The 20784-nt window shown below is 44.7% G+C and overlaps 2 protein-coding genes and 1 long non-coding RNA gene across 4 annotated transcripts; 1 reads left to right on the top strand and 2 right to left on the bottom strand.

Annotated features, from left to right (window-relative positions):
* Positions 1-645: 645 nt before the first annotated feature.
* On the bottom strand, positions 646-13015 carry agmo (alkylglycerol monooxygenase). The gene is made up of 13 exons (XM_011605128.2): positions 12610-13015; positions 10748-10878; positions 10443-10594; positions 8532-8635; positions 8248-8343; positions 7756-7822; positions 6863-6928; positions 4370-4449; positions 4068-4202; positions 3665-3781; positions 3346-3428; positions 3015-3123; positions 646-1527 (listed from the first exon to the last, which is right to left on the bottom strand). Exons 1-13 carry the CDS (start codon positions 12724-12726, stop codon positions 1447-1449), a joined length of 1338 nt encoding a protein of 445 aa, XP_011603430.2. The 5' UTR covers positions 12727-13015; the 3' UTR covers positions 646-1446.
* A 673-nt stretch (positions 13016-13688) lies between these two features.
* Positions 13689-19948, bottom strand: crppa (CDP-L-ribitol pyrophosphorylase A). Of its 2 annotated transcripts, none has more exons than XM_029839196.1 (10): positions 19706-19948; positions 17559-17814; positions 16724-16873; positions 16171-16275; positions 15579-15624; positions 15337-15425; positions 14778-14855; positions 14526-14618; positions 14194-14325; positions 13689-14054 (listed from the first exon to the last, which is right to left on the bottom strand). In XM_029839196.1, the coding sequence occupies exons 1-10, from the start codon at positions 19906-19908 to the stop codon at positions 13974-13976; spliced, it is 1233 nt and encodes a 410-aa protein (XP_029695056.1). In that variant the 5' UTR covers positions 19909-19948; the 3' UTR covers positions 13689-13973. The 2 variants fall into 2 exon arrangements, with proteins under 2 accessions (XP_029695056.1, XP_011603429.1); XM_011605127.2 differs by having other exon boundaries at positions 13689-14014; positions 19706-19947.
* Positions 17845-20756, top strand: LOC115250489 (uncharacterized). The gene is made up of 2 exons (XR_003889049.1): positions 17845-18985; positions 20692-20756. It is a non-coding gene; the product is annotated as an uncharacterized lncRNA (long non-coding RNA).
* The last annotated feature ends 28 nt before the right edge of the window (positions 20757-20784 follow it).

Genomic DNA, 20784 nt, shown 5'->3' with positions numbered 1-20784 from the left:
AGATCGCGTTCGTCACTATGAAGGACGAAAAGAAAAGAGAAAATAAAATACATTTCCCTTGAACGATATGGTATTACTGACGTGTTCGGAGACTGTAGCACAGAGAATTCAAGAGATCATTAGACAATAAATATTTTCCCACTACTGGAAAGCAAAAAACTGCATCGCATCAGCAGTTCTACAGATGTTATTGAGTTCTGACATAAATGGTTAAGTCCATCATTCACCCTCGTGATGATGGCGCCATTTTGTCTATATGTCAAAGAACATTACGCGTTTCTCTATTCTCGGTACTTGTTAAATGTTGAGTCCACTCAGCTTCTTGCAGCTCTAGAAGAAGCAAATGGGAGGAAAAAAAACATCTAAACCTTATTTTGTGTTCAAAAACACAATCTCCCCATTTTTGCAACATCATAACTAAGTTAGGCCTTCAATACCTTTCAATCTTAACATTCTATTTTGTCTCTCTGAAACCCTCTATACACCATGTTGCAAACTTGATTAAAGTTTAAAAACTGGATAAATTTATCATTTGATTATTACAAACTAATATAAGAATACATTTTTTAGAGTACACTTTATATTATTATAGTTCTGTTGTTTCAGGTCTAAATTGACTCACAGTGAACAAATAAACTTTTTTTCCCCCAAAAAGACAACTTTATTATATTCAACAGAACATTCAATTAAACACAAATATGAAGGAGAGTGTTGCTGACAGAGTGTGTTTGTGTGTGTTTAAGCTAAAGTATCCACCTACTGGGAAGGGATGAGTTCAGATGAGTTTGTATAGTCACAGAATAACAGGCAGAAGGGTGGGGGGGGGGCGGGGGTCTGGAGACACAGATGAAGCTTGATTGGGCCACGTTTGACCCCAACTTAACCAACATTTCAATGCACTTACAGAGACAAACAAAAACGCACTTCAGAGTTTAATCTGACGGTTAAAATCCAGTTTGTATGTTTATAAAACTGCTGTTGAGGTCATCGTAGGTATTGTATAATTTTCAGGTCACGTCTGTACTACAGCTAAAGCTCAGTCCAGGGCAACATCCAACGTGGAGTCTTTATGCTTGTTCCCCCATTTACATGAGCTGTCTCTGGGCGATCTGCAGGACCCAATAAACTACAGTTGAGTTTGAAACATTTGGCTGAGCTCTGGGCCAACACACACCAGGACAGCAGCCTCAGCCACCACAGGGGACAGACTGGGAGAGACCCGGTCGCTCCAGTGAGAAGGAGGCCGAAAGGGAATAAAACCCTGATTAATAAGTGAGAATGTTGGTTACAGGTTTGGTAAACTGAGAGATTAGAGGAGGAAGACCATCCCGTTGAATGTTTGCTTTGGTTGATAAGAGTCGACGGCCGAGTGGTTAATATGGACGAGACTGTAAACAAACAACGTGAGAAGGTTACAGCCGTCTTGCTTAGGCCTCGTGTCGCGTCTCAGTTGATTTTCTTCTTGATGGGGAGCAGCTGAGTGACGCACTGCAGGGCCCAGTAAAGCAGAGAGGAGAAGACGAGGACCTGCGAGTCAAAGACAGAGACGGATGTTAGCGCAGCAGAGCCGAGCAGATACAGGCGGCAAAGAATTCAACAAGTCCCAAAGGTGTATTTTTGTATGTGTTTCGGTGCTCTGTGCTCTGTGCCTCTCCTCTCCTCTCCTCTCCTCTCCTCTCCTCTCCTCTCCTCTCCTCTCCTCTCCTCTCCTCTCCTCTCCTCTCCTCCCCTCCCCTCCCCTCCCCTCTCTCCTCTCCTCTCCTCTCCTCTCCTCTCCTCTCCTCTCCTCTCCTCTCCTCTCCTCTCCTCTCCTCTCCTCTCTCTACCCACCCCCCCATCAGCAGGAGGGTCCCCCTACATGAGCCTGGTCCTGCTCAAGGTTTCTTCCTGTTAAAGGGAAGTTTTTCCTTGCCACTGTTGCTTGTCTGGGGTTAGGCCCTGGGATTCTGGAAAGCGCCTTGAAACAATCTTGATTGTAAAAGACGCTATATAAATAAAGATTGAAAATGAGATTGAAATTGAAGACGTCGACAGCCTGACGGAGGCGCGAAGAAATGAATGCCTGAGGTTGTGTCTCTGTTCCTGTTGCTGCTTTGAGACTCGATGTCCATCAGGCAACATGTAGGACACGAAGGAACATGCTAATGTTGGATACACCTAAAAATGAAGATATGCCCAGTCAGAACTGGACGTTTCTTATCGTGAGCATATTTGTCATCCTAGTTACATTCTAAGGAGTCTTCTGTGTAAAAGTCTCGGTTTACCCCCCACACACACCAATTACTTGAATTACACCACAGAGTTGGGAACGATGAATGGACACTTGATTTTTATCAGAAATACCTGCTGTAGTCTTCACTGTTTAAAATGTTCAAGAAAATCCTGCAGAAAAGACAACGATGGGGGCTTAAAGGGCAGCAACGGCTGTAGCCCTGAGGAGGACAGCGAAGCTGTCTGGAGGTTCATGGGGGTGTCCAGGCTCCCGGTGTCCTCAGGACATTGCTCGTCTCTTCACCTTAACTTGGCCACTGAGAGTTTTATGAAGGTTTTTCTACTGGTTTGAGTTTAGGACTCATTAATTCACCGTCACAGGGGAACCCGTTCTGCATGATAAACACTTACACTCATGCTGCTACGTAGCTGTGAAAAGCTCCAGGTACGACTGGCATTGGAGGACAACATAAAGGGCATCGGTGGACCCAGTCAGTCAACGGGTGAGCAGTTCCAGTAACGGCCGGCTGTCCTCTGCTACATTTGTTTTTCATGGACGAACGGCCTTGTCAGGGGATTTGAACGAGTTTGCAGGGAAAACCGATAACTAAGATAAGCTGATAAAGTAGCAACAGGTGCCAGATTAACACAAAAAGCAGGAGGCCTCCAATTTTGGTTAGTGCTGTTTTAAAAATATGCCAATAATAAAGTAATAAACTCCACCCCAGAATAAATATGATAGGAAATGTGCCTCAAAACGATCCTGAGAATGGACGACGCTGTGGGTCTTTAAGTCAACTCACCTCTGTGAGCTCAGCTCCTGGAGGAGGCATCGGGGTCTGTATGACACCGTATCGCTTCATGGTCATGAAGACTGCACAGCGAAGCAACTCCAACACTCCTGCTGCTGGCCTGAAGAGGAACAGGAAGAGGAACAGGAAGAGGAACAGGAAGAGGAAGAGGAAGAGGAACAGGAAGAGGAACAGGAACAGGAACAGGAACGGGAACAGTTCCTTTATTTTTTAAATCTCGGATTGTTGAACATCGTCATGTTTAGCGCTGCTCTTTTAGCTTCCCGTCCGCTCCGGTCTGCACCCTATTGATGATCCTGCAGATCAAAACTTTGCGTCGTACCTCTGATCCGTGATGTAGCCCAGGGTGGTGAGAGTGAACAGAACATAGCTGGTCATTCCAAGAAGGGCTAACTGGGACATCATCTAGTGAGAAACAACAGATTAACATGAATGAATGAGATATGCTGACCACACTACAACAGCAGGTGACCACGACATCGGACTGGTGGCTTCCATCTGAACCAGGGTTAGGGGTTAATCTAACCCTGACCTCTAACCCCTAACCTCTAACACCTAACCCTACATGGCAATAAACTCTGACCGTCACGGCATCACAGATGCTTCACAAATGAAGCTTTCCAGATATGAGAAATACTCACCATCTTGTATTGAAATAAATAGTGGTAGATCCAGACGACCAGCAGGAAATGTGTGACCACATAACATTTTACTGTCAACGACAGGCTGGGAACGTGAGGCTCTTCCTTTCCAGTGATCTGAAATACAGACAAAACTAAAATGTTGCGTTCACGCACGCATGCACAAACACCAACTACTGAGAGACTCCTGAAAAATTCAGGTAAGAAATAAATGTGCTGAGCAGGGGGAAGACTCTGTGTTCTGTGTGTTTAGCTTTTATAGTTTGGAGTTTTTATTGCGTATTTACCTTCTTAAAAAAGTAAAAGGAGCTTAAACAGAATTTAAAAGATCTCAAGATCACTGCAGGGAACAGTTTGTTGTGCAGGCCAAAGGGTTTTGTTTCCTTACATCCCCCATACTGACCCGAGGATTTTTAGAATGGTCACCCAGCCGAGGTTTGCCAGGTCTCCAACTTGGTCCGTTAAAAAAGGTTAAGAGCTTGTAACTGATTGACTTGTATCTGCTGGACTTCTTCCACAATCCCAGATAGTAGTAAAGCTGAAAGGAAAAAAGCACACCAAGACGTGAGGTAAACATGACCCAGCCATCACTGCATTAAATTTGTTCTGGGTTGAAACATTTTATTGGGTAGCAATAAGCTACAGTCTTCATGTCTTTAGACGTTAAGATATTCAGGCTTCTCTTTCTCAGGTGATGGGATTTACCTGCACATAAAGTATATCAAAGGTTCTGATGGGGAACACCAGGCCGTAAACCACTTTGTCTGATTCTAAAGCAAAGGTACCTGTGAAGAGCAGGAGCAAAAAGGTCAAGTTACACAATATGGATGCTAGTGAAAACCACGAAAACAGCTGTTATAGTCTTTAAAATTAACGCTGGACTCAAGACATGGACAATCAAGACATGGCAGCAGGTTCACAGAAAGACTGGGGGTGGGGGTGGGGGTGGGGGGGTGTTGCTGTGCAGAGAGGAGGGAGCAGGAGTGGATCTAGGTACCACAGTCCACTGGTGGGGTCATGACTTAGGTACTGAAACAGGTTCCAGGGTCCTTTAGTGGAGAGTTAAACCTGAATAGAGGATAACATGTGAGGAGCCAAGGGCCTGCACGACCTTATGCTGCTCCAAGGGAGGTGGAGATGCTGCAAGGAGGTCGGCCATCCTGCAGATCCACACATGCAGCCATCAGTTCTTTGAGGTCGTTCCACAGGGTGGTGTGATTAGTCCGTTTCTCTACTCTTCTACGGGGATCTAGCAGCATCATCGAGTTTGCTGATGACTCCACATTGATTGGCCTCATCAAGCACAACAGACCGTCAGCCTATAGAGAGGAAGTGGAAGGTGGAAGACCACCTGGCCATATGGTGCAATGAGACCGACGTGCAGCTCAACACCAACAAGACCAAGGAACTCATCCTAGACTTTAGAAAGAAGGCCAACACACAAGCATCCACATCAACAGAGTGGTGGTTGAATGGGTGAGAAGCTTTAAATTCCTGGGGATCCACAGCTTGCAGGACCTCACCTGGTCGCCTAAATGCTCCCACCTTCATAAGAAGCTTCACCTGCACCTATTTTTCCTGAGGACCGAGAAAGAAAAAACACCCGTCTTCGGACATTCTGGTGAACTTCTATCACAGTACCCTCAAGACCATCACCACCGTTATCACAGTGGAAGGGACGACAGTGGGTGAAGAAAACTCCTCAGCTCATTGCTGGAGCAGCCTTTGCTGTTTTTGAGGACATCTACAGGAAGTGCAGCCTCAGGAGACCAAATAACATCTGCCAGTCTTCTGCCACCCAGCACACCAAGTGTTTGCCCTCCTGCCCGCTAGGAGGCTCTACGGGTGCCTGAAAACCAAAACTATCAGTTTTGGACATTAGTAATTTGCACATTCTGCACTTTTTTTAGCATATATCAATATAACATTTCCTGTTTATAACTCATAGTATATAACTACTAAGAACTTCTTCCTTTGGTCCTTTGGAGTGTGCAGGTCACTGCTTAGGACTTTTTATGACTCTGTGGTGGCATCGGTGATCTTCTACGCTGTGATCTGCTGGAGCTGTGGGAGCTCAGAGAGGGACAGGAAGAGACTCAACAAGCTGGTCGGACGGGCTGGCTCAGTCCTGGACTGCTCTCTGGACTCCAATGAGGAGGTGGGTGAGAGGAGGATGTTGGCCAAGCTGACATCAATTATGGACACCCCCTCTCACCCCCTACACGAGACTGTGGGGGCCTTAAGCAGCTCCTTCAGCAGCAGACTGTTACACCCACGGTGTAAAAGGGAACGTTACCGCAGGTCATTCATCCCTACTGCTGTCAGATTGTTCAACATGCACAACAGGGTTGGCATATTTGCACTAACTAATCATCCTACCTCTGGAATGCCTTATTTGCACATCTCATTTGCACCTTAATTTTTCTTCACACTGTCCGACACTCCTCCTGTACATAATTTTTAATTTCTGTATATACTGTACAATGTACATAGCAATGTACATAATATAAGAGTATTTTATTTTGATTTTTCTTTTAGCACTTTTCTGTATTGTACACCACGGGCTACCGCTGTAACGTGCAATTTCCCCGATGTGGGATCAATAAAGTCTTTTATCCTTATCCTTGGTTGGATGCAATCTTCCTTTTGTTACCTTGTACCTGTGATGGGATATAACAATAAAGTTCAATCTGATCTGTCACGTTACACTTGGCTGGATGTGAGCGTCAACGCCTGTGTCTGAGTCTGTGGTGGTCAAATGGCTCCGTGAAGTTCTTTATGGTTTTCCCTGGATGCAGCAGTAAACCACAGTTTGATGCTTGGATATATTGGGAAGGAGAGCGGTCCTCCTCTGGGACTCAAGACTCCACACAGCTTCCAAGGACTTCCACTTGAGCGTTAATCATGAACACAGGAGATAACGTATCTAAAGGAAGGGCCTGAAGGAATTTACCACGGGGAGGAGCGAGAGTTGTGTGTGTGTCGTAATGCTGCTGCCGCTGCCAACTGTCTGACCTAATGCAGGTGCAGAGACGGACCAACCCTGCAGCTCCACCAATCAGACACAAGAACTGGGAGGAGGTGCTCCTCCTACAACAGCTGATCTCTCACAGAATCAGCTCCATGTGAAACGTCTTGTCAGACATTAAGGAAAAGATAGTGAGAACAACCTCAAGGCCTAAATTTTGTTTTACTTACCAAACATCCGGTCCCATATGATCAGAATCCCTGCGTAGTTTTTGTCAATGCAGTAACTGTTCCTTCCTGTAGAGAAAATTGAATTGACAGGTAAACCCATCTCTCATATCAGATTTATTTTAGCAGCCTTTTTAAAATGAACCCCTATTGACCAAAGAGGTGGACAATAAAACAATAGTATCTGCATTATTAGTCTATAATGAAATCACTGAACGTCACGTCATGGAGATGAAGAAACCTGAAAAGAACCAAGAAAACTAAAATCTAGAACACAAGTCACACAGTTCAGCACAGGGCAGCTACTAAGAGTTCAGTGGCAGCATGAGGCCCAACTCTTCCTGTGTTAGTAAAACCATCTTTAAATGTTAAGTTGTATCTCGTCTGCATTTTTCATCTTGCCTTCAATTTTGGCTTCACTTTCAGGTCTGCGGACTCTGAGCTTGTGACTGTTTTGGCCTCCAGCTTGGATTTAAGGTTCTTTCCACATTTGGTTTAGTTCCTCTGTGCTTTGAGTCAATTCTGTTTAATATTTGGTCATTAACCCTTTTCCTCGATTGTTTGTGTGATACTGATGTGTGAATAAAATAAACCTTTTGCTGCATTTGGGCCCAATTCTCCCTCTTTTGTGGATCATCTGATTAATGGAAAACTGTCATTCTGGATCAGAAACTGAGCAGGAAGTTAGTATATGTTTCCAGGTGGACTGAAGGATGCTTTTATATTAAGAAAAGTATCTTTTCTCTTTTTGAGGAAGTCAAATTCTAATAGAGATTATACCTCCTTTATAAACCTGAGTTCATGGGTCTTTTTATTAAATTATATGGAGCTTCCAATTTATTCCATAGGAAACTTTACATCAGTTCAAGATGGCTTTAAAAAGAAACTATACTCACCATGATGGACTCTATGATGCTTGGGAGTGTTGAAGACCCACTCCAGAGGACCAAGATCTCTGATCAGCTTTCAGGTAAATGCAAACAAATTGAAATTTGCATGGAGGTTTGAAATCAATGCCAATTATTTTTTTGTTCACTAGTCAGAAGAACACGTTAGAAACCTGTGTTTTGTTTTGTTTTTCTTTCACATAAGAGAAGCTCGTATGTTCTGTCATTGTTCAGCTTTGGACAGAAATAAACCAGTTTTTTTGTGAGGTCCTGGACTGGGAACAGTGGGGAGAAAACCCCGTTATGTCTCGGTTACCCCACCAGGGACGTTCTGTTGACGTACCATCGTCATAACATTGACTCTCAAAAAAAAAAACCATCACAAAGCCCCCTTCACAGACCTGCTCCAACCTTAGAACCCCTCAGAGGTCGTTGTCCTCTAACATCCGCCCTGAGCAGCACACTTCTCAAGTGTTTCATAGTGTGGATTCCAATATTTACCTCTGTGTGGATCCAGAACTGATACAAGAGGTTAAACTGTATGTGAACTGCAAAGATTGCGGGAGGAATGATGAGGGCCATCGGAATGTAGAAAATCTAGAGAGAGAAGAGGAAACTGACAGATCACAGCTGTTAAAAACAGACTGCGCAGCACATCACCGTGGACGTGCAGTCTAATCAAATTCCAAATCAATTTTACTGTAGAGAGAAAGGAAAATGGATAAATGTGCATTAAAAATAAGTTTAAATATTAAGCTGAGAATAAAAATTGAATATCTGCTTACCCATGAAGTGAACTGCTGAGTCAGAGATTGTCTCAGAGCAGTGGTAAGGTTGTAGTACTCTGAACTGTGGTGAACCTGGTGAGAAGCCCACAGGAAGGACACCTCTACACAAAAATAACAAAAAAAAATAGCTCTTAGAAATGTAAAATAATTTCCGGGTGTGAGTGTTTAACTGCGACCAGCATCGGTCACCTTCATCTACACCACATAAAGTACTTGTATTTCCAGTTAGACCAGTAAGCTAGTGCGGTTTCTGGGTCCAGTTCATGTTCCTCAGTTCTGCACTGAGGGTCTCAGACAGAAGGGTTTTGCGTGTGGCTGCTGAGGAGTTGGGAAAGCCACTGAGCAATAGTGCAGTCAACCAGTCATAGTGCAGTCAACCTTTCTGTCCTCAGTCCAGGTAAGGGGCCTCTAGCGTTGTTCCTGGTTCAACAGTGTCGTTAACATTCAAAGACCGTGTCCTGGTTTGATCTGTGTGTGCTGGCTCTTAAAGCTCTAACTGTTTTAGAATATATTGAGATGCACCAACTGAACCCACTGTGGTGTGAATATTAGTGTTATTCAGTTGCATTTAGATTTGTGGTGTGTGAAAACCTGCATTTCAAATGTGTTCAACACCATAGTCCCCTCTAGGATGGCCACCTAGAGGGGAGCGACCTAGGAGTGACCTCTTCTCTGTGCAAATGGTTCCTCTGTTTCCTGGCTGGCAGAACACAAGTGCTCCTCAAGGGTCTGTGCTCAGCCCCCTGCTGAACACACTCTATACCCATGCCTGCATGATCACATCAGAGGACATGTTTGCTGAGGACACAGCTGTAGTGTGTCTCATCTCCAACGATGGTGCACATGAGAAAGATCCACCCCCTGGACAACTGGCGCTAACAACAACATCCCGCTGAATGTTCACCAAACCAAAAAGCTGACTGTGGACTTAGGCTGGAAGCAGCAGAGATACACCACCGCTCCCCATTAGCAGGATACATGTAGAAAGGGTCGACTTCAGACACTTTGCGGACAACATCTCGGAGGATCTGACATGGACCACTCACATCAACGCCATGGCGAAGAAGACTCTTTCAGCGTCTTTACCACCTGAGATGACTGAGGGACTTCAGACTCCAGGAACTTCTATGCCTCCATGGGAAAGAGGCTCCTCAAGGGGAGCATCCTCACCTGGACGGTGAGCAGCTCCAACCCACCCACCCTTACACTGCCTACACTGCTGCCTTTAAGGAGATGTTAGATGAGGAGGAGCTGCTTTTCACAGGCCATCCCATTCTCAATGTCCACCGAACTGTTGCACATACACCATTTGTAAATATTTATATTTATACAAACTGTATTTATTTTTCTGCAGCAAGCACACAAACCATTTTACTGGCCATTGTACTATGTACGACAAATAAAGATAATTTAAATTTGAATGTACAACAGAATTTTCAGAAGAAATGGGAGGTCCAAAGCCTTCAAACAAATGGCAGAAGAGAGCAAAGGTCCTAGGTTGGCATCCCCAGGGGATGACCACAGAAAAATCCAAGGCCCTTGGCCTAGTGGCCAGTGGCTGGAGCACAGAGCCCTTCAAGGCCGAAAGGGGGATGGCCCAGGAGTAACTCAAGTCACAAGAGAACAAGAAGCACTGAGAGCATTGGGGTCAGAGAGATGCTAGATCATTTGAACCATAGTCTTTTCTTAGGTCATCTGGTAAAACATGATGGCAACAGAGAGGCTGGAGATGGTGGAAGAGTGAAAGCCCAACCAGAGTCATCATAAGGTATCACCCAATCAATGTCTGGCACCCCTGACCTAGAGAGCAAGTTCTACGCAAACCAACCCTCAAGATTTGACAGTAAGGTGTCATAACCCTTGCAAACAACAGGTAATGCGTGTGCACATGGGTGTTGTTCCTGATACCATGAGAGAATCTGTGGACCCAATAGTAGCAGAAGTCCACCCCAAGGAAGGAAAACCACCAAGTCCATGCAGAGTCCCAGGGCAGCTCTATCTGCCGGTAATGCTCCCAGACGTAAATGTAAGCGCTCAGTTCACAGCTTCTCATTAGCAACCTGAGGACACACACACACACAGACTGTTATACAATGTGTTAATAATTTGTGTTGTTTATAATGAAACACACAAATCCCTAAAACCCACACCAACCCACAGAAAGACAGACTAGAATATTCATGCCTTCTAATATGCTGTGCCCACACACTCACATTGGGAGTCTGGAGATCATTCCAGCTGATATGGAGGTAATACCATCACTAATGGTCACAAGTGTGGCTCCAGTTTTCAGCACACCAACCAGCAGCTCCAGCACCATCAGTCCTATAAAAAAAGGAGTGGCCTGGAGCCACGCAATACGTCATCCTCAGGTCGCTTTGTTCAAGCTCTTCAGATATGTCCATTCCAAGCCCTGTTTTGCTTGCAGAATTGCTCTGATGTTTCAATATTTGTCTTGGCACAAAATTCTATGTGTAATTGATGTTTTCAAACTCATAGAGTATAAGCAGCGATTAGAATAACGGTGATAATTTTCAGCCTATTAATACATGGAGGGTTAGGGTTAGGGGGCATGGTCTGTGGGCGTGGCCTCTACCAAATTCATACTTCCGGAATTATGAATATGTGGAAATAATCTGTAAATGTAATATTAAATGTGTGCACACATTTGTGAAAGCAGCAAAAAGAAGAGCAATGTAAAAACAGTTTTTCTACAAGAAATAGGGCCCATAGCGCAAATGTTATTCACCGGGATACCGAAGAGTAAATAAATAACTTGCGTAAAAATATGAAGACACTTGAATGAGAGCCGAAATAATGAACCGTCTATTTTGCATAAATTTAGCAACTGAAATGTGATTTATTTTTATGTCTGTGACAGAAACCAACTAAAATCTATATTAGGAAAAGTGGAAACTGAACTTTGTCACCATATTCCAGCAGACATTCAAAACCAAATATTAAAATCTGAAACAACGAAAGAGCTATTTTGAAGCAAGATTTGCATTAGCATAGTTGTCGTTTAACTCATTTCAAATCAATGAAATGATTTAATGGTGAAGATTAAACACATGCAGAAATCTTCAATTAGATTAAACCACCATGCAAATGAAAACATTTCCATCACTTATTTCCTTTTTTGCGCAGCAGCAAACCAGAAATAGGAAGCGGACGGAACACTAGAGCACAGAACAGCACTCGGAACAATGGGGAACCTGGAAACAGTGTGAAGCTCAGGAAAAGTAACACAACTAGACCTGTTTCACCAAAGAGGTTCCAGGTCTGGTTCGGAGCCAGAGCCAGAGCCAGAGGACCGATTATGCGGGTGGGGGGGGGGGGGGTTACATGCCAAAACAGGAACCGCGAAAGCTTGGAGACACCATTTTTAAAACTACAACCAGCAGGTCGCCTCCTCTGAAAAGAAAAGTACTGTGGACACTGAAAACAAGGAGGAGGAGGCCCGGGACTCCCTGGCACTGAGGGCTTCATCAAAGTTGCTGCTGTGTAACAGTGATGGATGTCGTAACTCATTCATTGTTTGGCTTTTGCGCAAGAAAGAGAAATCAGGATTCTCCCACTGACCTGATGAACTATCCTGAGAGGTCAGAGCAGACCAGAACCTGAGAGCAGCTGAAGTCCAGAACATCCAGAGGATTAATGAAAGAGGCCAAACACTATGGCCTGACGGGGTTTCTGTGATGGATAGTGTGTTACAGGGCTTTTATTATGATGTGATGCATAATAGTGAGTTTGGACGCTTCATCAGAGCGGATCGCTGAATCTCCACAGAGGAAAGAAACCAGGCGGGAGACAAATATTAAGACTCAGAGGAACAGAAAGAAGGAGCAATTTCCTCTGAAGGTCATTCTGGGAAAATGTTCTTAAAACGATGAATGCAGGAATAAGTGGAATGTGTTTAGCTGCTAATGTTTGGTGCTGTTAATAACCACAACTCTGAATGTTGCTGATAAAACAGCAAACTCCGTCAACATCAGATCTCAGCAGGAGGACGCGTTTCTACATTAGTGACACGATTGTGCGTCTACAGACAGTGTGGAGAAGTGCAGAAACTCACCTGTTGCACATACTCAGGAACATCCTCGACCCTCTCAAAATATGACAACTTCAGTGACAACAGAGAGGACATGTTGTGGAACCCCCCCGGACTCCTCAGAAAGCAAACCTCAGCCATGAGCTGGTTCCTCTGCCAGGACAGGACACGACAGGACAGGACAGGACAGGACGGCGGACTCGTCCTAACTGCACTAGGATCCGATTGCTGAACTTCAGTCAGTTGATCTGTTTGACACTTGGTCCGTTTAACTGGGTCACTTACGAAAGAGCAACGTGCACAGTCAGCTGACGCGCAAGCTTTAAGATCAAACCCTGATAAATGCAAACTGCGTCCAACTCAGTTCAGCCATCAAATGCTTTGCTTGTGGAAGTCAGCTCCGGGTTGAAATAATGACCAACGCAGCCCGTGCACGCCCTCCGTGCTGGTTAACTTCCAGTGACGGTAAACTGGCCGCTAGGTGGCGCCGTCATTGCGGAGGCTTTTCACCTTGAAACACCCGGCAAAGGTCCTGATAGTCCCACAAACTAGATGGATTTTCTACTTGACAGTTTTGACTAAGACTTAAAGTTTGATTTTGTTTTTAAAGTCTTAAGACCCTTCGTTATAATGAAGCTCGGTCATCTTTAATATAATATATAATATAATTAATATAAATATATGAAACCTTTGAGGATTGTACTAAATATAGGCAGTTAACCAGAGAAGGAACATCAGTATTTGCATAGTTACTTGTTCAGTTTAGCAGTTTTCCTGCTGCAGATGTGAGATCAAGCAAAATATGGAAGTAAAAGTCAGGAAATATTTTCCCTTAATTGCATTCAGTTTAAGACTCAGCCAGTCAGTGCATCCCTGCAGCACCTTTTCATGGCTACCGACAGGACCTGCATCTTTCCTGGGTTTCACCATGGAGCACCTGACACAACACTTGTCTTTTGTGTCCAACCTCTCAGAAGAGTCCTCCAGTCTTCCACTGCACATTTTGTACAGTTTTAGGACCTTTAAGATCTTCAGAGACTCTAAATGTGGTAAAAATGCACTGATTTTATTGAGTTTCTGAAGGAGAAATTTTACACACATTGAGATTTTAGTTACTCTTTATTGGTAGTGTATTACAGTAGTAGTTATTTATTAATTATCAGTCAGAATGTTACATATCTTACAGAGTACAAAAATGTTGTGTTAAAAATACCACTGCTGGCCTTTAATATATCAAAACAACGATTCCGTATTTCCGTGATTTTCTCAAAGCTCGGAACGGGACACAGCGAGGGAGAATAAAACTGTGAGGGGAAACGTCCCTTCAGGCCTGTAGAAGCTGACCCACAAGAGCTGGGCTCCTCTCTTTGACCAGGACAGATATGAGATCAGATACCTTCAACACCGACGTCTCCCAGCAATCTGAGTCCTGCAGGAGGGACGGAAATGATGCGTTTGAGCGCCCAACTCTGATGGTAAAAGTCAAATATTAAATCTTCTGTTGCTGCTCAGGAGAACTAAATCTCCTCAGATTCCCTGACTAAAGAGAAGCCCTCGAGTGGCACACCTTTGTCGAAGGCATGAAAGTGGCACAGAGAAGATCCTTACCTTCTGTGTTGGTAGCTGGATACCATAGAGGAGAATCTTTTTATGCTCTAAAGATGAGGCCAAGTCCGTGATGGCTGGTTTCTTCCCCTCTGTTGTACTGCAGGATTTTCCATTGGAAGTGTTCAAGCACAGCTGTCAAAACAAAAACGCTTGAAACGAAGCAAAATAAGGACGGCAGTATGTTGTCAGAACAAACTCTGACTTCATTCCTATCAGCCTACTGTGTTCTGGATAACAACCAATGATGCTAACGTGTTTAGGTTAACATGACAGTTAGCATACAGCACCTGTGAGCGACATGGTATCTATGTACTTCGGCAGCAGGAACTCACCCAAATGAGGACCAGAGGGTATTGAAGCACTCGCTTTTCCACCTCCAACTGTGTCACCAGGGCCTCAATATCAGACCGACAGCAAACATCGACCTGAAAACGATCAAAAGACCAGTGAAAGAGTCACTGTGTGTTCAGACCTGTAACTCAAACAGCCAATGGAACATAACTAATCATGAGGCAGCAGACTAAAATATGTAATCATGTGATCTCATTCTAGAATACAATGAAGGATCTAGGACAGTGACTCACAGAAACTTGAATGTAGTTCCACTCTTTCAACAGAAACGTGTGTTTTTCTGCCGATAAATCTGTGACGACATGCAGCTTCTGTAAGACAAAGGTGATCCAGAGCAGTTTGCTCAGAAGGGGACGGACGGGTTGAGGATCTTAGTCCCTTTTCCACCAACATGGCCCGGAACAATTATTACCAGGTATGTATTTAGCCGGTTAAAATAATATCTAGTAAACTGGGTGTTTGCTGAAAACCAGGCTGATGACGATGAGGTGGTGGCGGCGTGACAGTCGGACCGACTGCAGCTTGCTTCTTCACATTTGGTGCTCTACATTTAGTCCCACCAGATATTCCTCCAGGTTGTGTCCACATGTCTTAAGCTCTCTTCTCTTGTTTGAACCCATCTGAAGTTCTGCTAGGTACTTTTGCAGCTCACTGTAGCTCCAACTACGAGCTAAATTAAAGCTGGTTCTGATAGAAATGTGTCAGAATACAAAGTTTGTCCATCACCAATAAGCCCTAATGAGGACAAGGGCATCAGAAGTGGTCCACAGAGCAGAGGTGGGTCCTTCTTACCATGTGCAGAGCCTTCTGAAGGGCAGTGATGAGTGTGGCGGCGTGCACAGAGTCACCTGAGACCACACAGGCCGACTGCAACATCGGCTCTGAAAAACAAAGAAGAGCAACCGTCTGATTCCTGCCGGGGTCACCAGGATATGACCTGATGTCCCCTTTTTGTCCTTACCTCTGTTTTGAATGTGCCAAAATAGTCCCATCACACACATACTATTGTACAAACGTACAAAACCGTGACCCACCTTTGATAATCGAACCTGCAGCGGCCAAATCCCATCTGTAAGTTACCTGGAGAAGAAAAGCAAAAGCTTTTATCTACAGAGGGGAAAAATAGCTTCAAAATAGAATAATCTTCCATTATATCGACAGCCTTTTCAGATGATGGAGCCATTTATTAATATTCGCAGGCCACATCAGCTGGCTGATAGGACCAAAGGTTATAGTTCAGTGGGGATCAGGTGCCTTGCTCAGGGGCACCCCAGCTTCACACCTGCTGTGGTGACGTTGGCTCGGTGGTCGGGTGTCGGAGGTTACGTGTGTGTTTACCTCTCAGATTTACATTTAATTCTGAATATCTGACATTTTGCTTTTATACTCCCTCCCTTCAGTGGGGAAAATCTCTACTTTTCCTCAGTTCCCATTGATTTATGGGTAATGGGTCTCAGCCTTTCCACTCCAGGCTGTGACATCACAGCAGATTGTATGTAAATGACCACACTGGTGCCCAAACCCAGCATCCTTCTGCTGCTCCTACACAGAGCAGCAGCTTTGCTAACTGGGACTCTGTTGAGGAGTATTTCTCTCTATACTAGACATTAGATCAATAAGGCTGACCTTCCACAGTGTTGGTGGCCCCGGGATGAGTTTGGCGTTGATGTGGCAGTGCTGCAGAGCCAGGTGAAGACACTCGGTGCCAAACTCCAGATCTGACTCGCTGCTCTGCGAAAACAAGTCAGAAAAAGTCAGACAGCAACAGCGTTTAAGGGAGCGAGCGATGGTTCCGTACACGAGGCTGTGTGTCAGCACGTTAAGCCATTCTAGCTTCAGAGGCAAGTTTTAAGAGTCCTCCTAGCTGAAGCAACTCTACGGTCTAGATTGTGCAAATCCAGTCCTCCTGGGTCAGATTCAAGCTGGGTTTTGTGTCCTATCAGGTAGAAAGTGCTGGAACCCCAGGAGCAACCCTTGTCCACCTGTAGGATAGAAAACCCGGTTTGAATCCGGCTCTGAAGTAGTGGATTTTCCCATCCCTGGTCTAGATCAAATGAGGACTTGGTCTAGCTCTGAAGACCTGCTCATCATCAGGATAAGTTGGTTTTACTTGTGGTTGAATACATTTATAACCATTTTTAAAAAGCACCAAGCTGGGATTGAACAGCTCTAAATGTACCCTCTGATAGGCCTGAGAGATGACCTCATACGTGAAGCCCTGAGGCGTTTCGCTGGCTCTGTACTTGGCCCGTTCAAGAGAATGATCCAGGAAGCCCTCGGACGTGGTGGCGATCACCGTGGAAACAAGAGGCCGGATGGCTCCTGCTGCCTGCATCAACAACACAAACACAAAGAAGGAAAAGGCTGCAGTTATTGAGGACGGAACAACAAACTACAGAGAAGGTTCTTGCAGTGTTCAGGTGGACTTCGCTTTGAGGAAGGTGTCGCCATATTTGTTGTCATGACAACGTGAATAACAGTCAGCCATTGTTAAAGCGGATATTCTCTCACACAAAATAACTCGTGTGCATTGAACTCTAAAAGATGGAACTATGTCATTTTCTTCAGGTTTTCTCCATCTGAAAGAGGCTTAAAGCCTAAAACTGGCTTCTCTGGGAGGGAGTTTTTCACACGTTTGAGTGTTTTGTCGCTTCACAGAACCCAACCGGGTCAAAGACGACCCGACTGAGGCTGGAACATTAATGAATGAGTGCAACCGCAGATGTTTCTGTGGCCTCCAATGTTCTGTGGAGAAGGAAGAAAGATGAAAAGGAACAATCATTTCTTTGTTAACTCTTTAGAAGAGTAGAAAATATCTCCTGGGTCACGACTAAACTAATGACTTGAGGCTGCTTGACACATTGAAAAAGGGACATTTATAAAGTATATTTTAAAAACAGGGTTGTTGCAGAGAAAACTGGGCTGGAATTTATCTACCTGAGGTCAGGTTAGATGCCGAGATACTAAAAATCTACAGTAAAAGTGTGGACAGGTGCGTCTCTCGGTATACCGACCCCGTGTTCCTTAGCAGCGAGGGTGATTTTGGACAGAAAGTCCTCTTCCACAAAAGGTCGCACGGCATCGTGAATGATGACGACCTCTGGTCTGTCCTCTGCCAGAGCCTGGACGCCGTTATATATGGACCTATGGCGGGTGGAGCCCCCCGTCACCACTCGCACCTTCCTGTGTCCAAAACGCTGGACGATACCGCTCATCTGGTCCAGGTTTTCTTTTGCAACCACAACCACGACGTCCTGGATCCATGACACCCTGCCAGGAGACACCAAGCAACATGAATGGTTTCACAAATATCAGACAATTGGAAAACACAGAAATATTAGCAGTTTAGACCCAGTTCCTGTCAAAACCACCCTCTCATGGATCAAACTGGAGCTGCTTCAGCAAAAGCTGGAGGATAAACTCCTCATTGGACAGAGCCCAAGAGCCTGAGGAGAGGGCCGATGGTTGGTGAAGGAGGCTGCGGGAAGCATGAACGTCCTTAGCTCTGAGGCCTATTGGCACAGGCGTGGTCAAAATGAACAAAAGCTACGCTCAATAATATGATTCCCTTAAATCTAAGCATGCTGACGTCATGAGTACGCATGAAAAGCTCCCAAATAATGAAAAGATGACTGAGGATTCTTCCCGTTAGCCTGACTTGGTCTATTTAAACCAATTTAAATTCCCTTCCAGAGCCAAGAGCAGGCTGCAAGTAAGAGTAAAACTGCACTAGAGCAACTATGAGCCAAGAGAAAGCAGCTCTCTAGAGCACAAATTCATTAGGTTCATTAGAAGAAGTTCTTTCCAACCCCAGTGAAGCTGGTTTGCATCCAAACTCCGGAAACAAGCTTCCCGGCTACAGAAAATGAATTTCCAGAACATTCTGAGATAGTATCAAGTGACACAAACAAATATTTGTTTTGGACTCTGGAAATCGGGTCACATGAGAGGCGCATGTGTGGCGTGTCCCAAAAAACAACCGGGTTCCCTGATCGCTGCTGAAACAACCTCCACATTTTAAATCCAAACTATCGACAACTGTTACACTAAAACGGGGAGCGATCAGTTGGTTTTTTTTATCGTGCTGTTCAGTTGTTAGTTGGTGGGTGGGAACCTCCCAGCTCTTATCGGGTTCACATAACTGCCATCAATACCCGAGGAGCAGGTGGACCAGAACCTTCAGACGACTCGTGTCCCTCCCACCCCTCCACTTCCTACAATGCTAGCAGTCTTAGCTGCAGCTAAGTGGGGAGCCTAACTGATCACTATCGATCCGGGAGGGAACATCGGTGAATGGAGACACTTGTGAAACAAAACTACCCTCATCAAGTGGATTCTGGCTCATGACATCTACTGGGATCTACTGGATGGACGTGTTTACCCTCAGGAGGATGTTAAAGTCAAACTAGCCATATCGAATCACCATAAAGGGAAGGGAAAAGTAGGTGAGCCTTTTGGGTATTCATGCTTTTCTGCATTCATTTGTGATAAAATGTGATCTGTTCTTTATCCAAGTCAAGAGTATTGAAAAGTATAATGTCCTCAAATAGTAACACACAAAACATCCTGTTGGGACACGTCAGTAGCTGCTTGATCCCCCTCATCCAGAAACTGGCCACAGTCAAGATGTTCCTCCACCAGACAGTTGCATCAGTCCAGGAATTAAGGAGGCAGCCACGTTCTTTTTAGTTAGATTAGTCTAAAATTGGATCACTTGGACACCAGAACAGAGGACCTGGTGGATTTAAACCAAATACAGAGGAGGAACTGCCCCACAGCATCAGAAGAAAGAAATGCTTCTTCTGGGAGATCTTTGCAAACTCATTCAACTGCATCATTAAACTGCAGCTAAACGAGGGGGAGAAGGAGGTGTGTGAGGAGGCTGAAGCTAACAGCTAACCTGTCTGTGACAGGTCAGAAGTTCTGCCTCCAGACTAGGGCAAAACCTTCACGGAAACAGAACTAGGGGGACTAACTGGTGGGTCTGAGTTAAGTCTATCCCTATTAGCCTCTCTTCTTCTTTACAGCAAAACACAGCATAAAGCACAAAAGGTCTCACACACACAGGCTAATTTCCTTGGTAATAATGTGGAACTGTAAATAACTGGTGCTGGGGGTCTTAAGCTGGGGTCCCGCAGAGCTTTAGTATCAGCCCGTTTACCTTTCGAAAGCATCGATAGTGTAGCTAATGAGGGGTCGCTCCAAAAACGACCAGAACTGCTTCGGGGTCTGTAACCCGGTTCTCTCTCCGGTTCCCCCGGCAGGTAGAACCACACACACCGGGAAGTCGACGCTGGTCGCTCGGTGGGTCCCGGCGTCCCGGGGTAGAGGGGGCCTGTCCGGGTTACACTCACCGTCGAGCATGCTGCTCTCTACCGGATGTTGACACTCGGCTAAAGTCGTGACGTACGTCCGGTCAGGGTTTTTAAACACAGCTTCCAATGAGCTGCTTACCTTATAAAAGCCCAATAAAATATATCTGTGCACGAATCTCTAGAATCTTATGTATATTTTTTTCCTTTTTTAAAAATATGATTGTTTTATAAGTATAGTGATGAAAATTAGCTCAACCCCATCTCATCTGTTGTACCTAAACAAATTCATCTTTCACTTTTTAAATCATCATCACTATTTGATATATATTTGCATGTTTTAATTAATGTCTAATCTTACAACAAATTTCCTGATAATGTGGAAATGTAGGTTTTACAACCTTTGATGTATGTAGACAGGCAGTGTCCTTCCTCCAATACTCATGGAGGTTTCTCACTCCTGAATAATTTTAATTATTATTTCACTTTTGAACCTTCTGTCTCTGGGATGGATGCCTTCAGCAAATATCTAACCTAACTAGCCAGCGACAGAGACGGCTCAGACTTAAGTTCTCTCCATTAAAGCCCACCTACAGAACAAATGTTAAAGCTTTGTTTTTTTATTTACAGTGCCATCCAGGTGCTGTACCCGTCTCCTCGCCCCCTGTTGGCCTTGAGTCTGCCTGCTAAAATTCTTCACATTGACTCTAGCAACATTAGTTTTGTTCACTGGTGCAAAACACATTGAATGAAGCTGAACTGTATGATACTGTGATATAAGTTAGAATGCACTTATGCTTCTCAGCATCTTTTAAATGTTTATGTTGCTCTACAGATGAAACAACGTGAACCTCCCAGAGCAAATAAAGGCCTAATCAACTCGCTCGCCACCAGCACAAGGTGGGTGGAAAATCACCCGTTCTCAGGA

The sequence above is a fragment of the Takifugu rubripes genome, chromosome 7 (genome assembly GCF_901000725.2).
Source record: "Takifugu rubripes chromosome 7, fTakRub1.2, whole genome shotgun sequence".
NCBI classification, from domain to species: domain Eukaryota; kingdom Metazoa; phylum Chordata; class Actinopteri; order Tetraodontiformes; family Tetraodontidae; genus Takifugu; species Takifugu rubripes.
The sequence above is the reverse complement of the archived record's forward strand: the minus strand, read 5'-3'. Positions and strand labels throughout refer to the sequence as shown.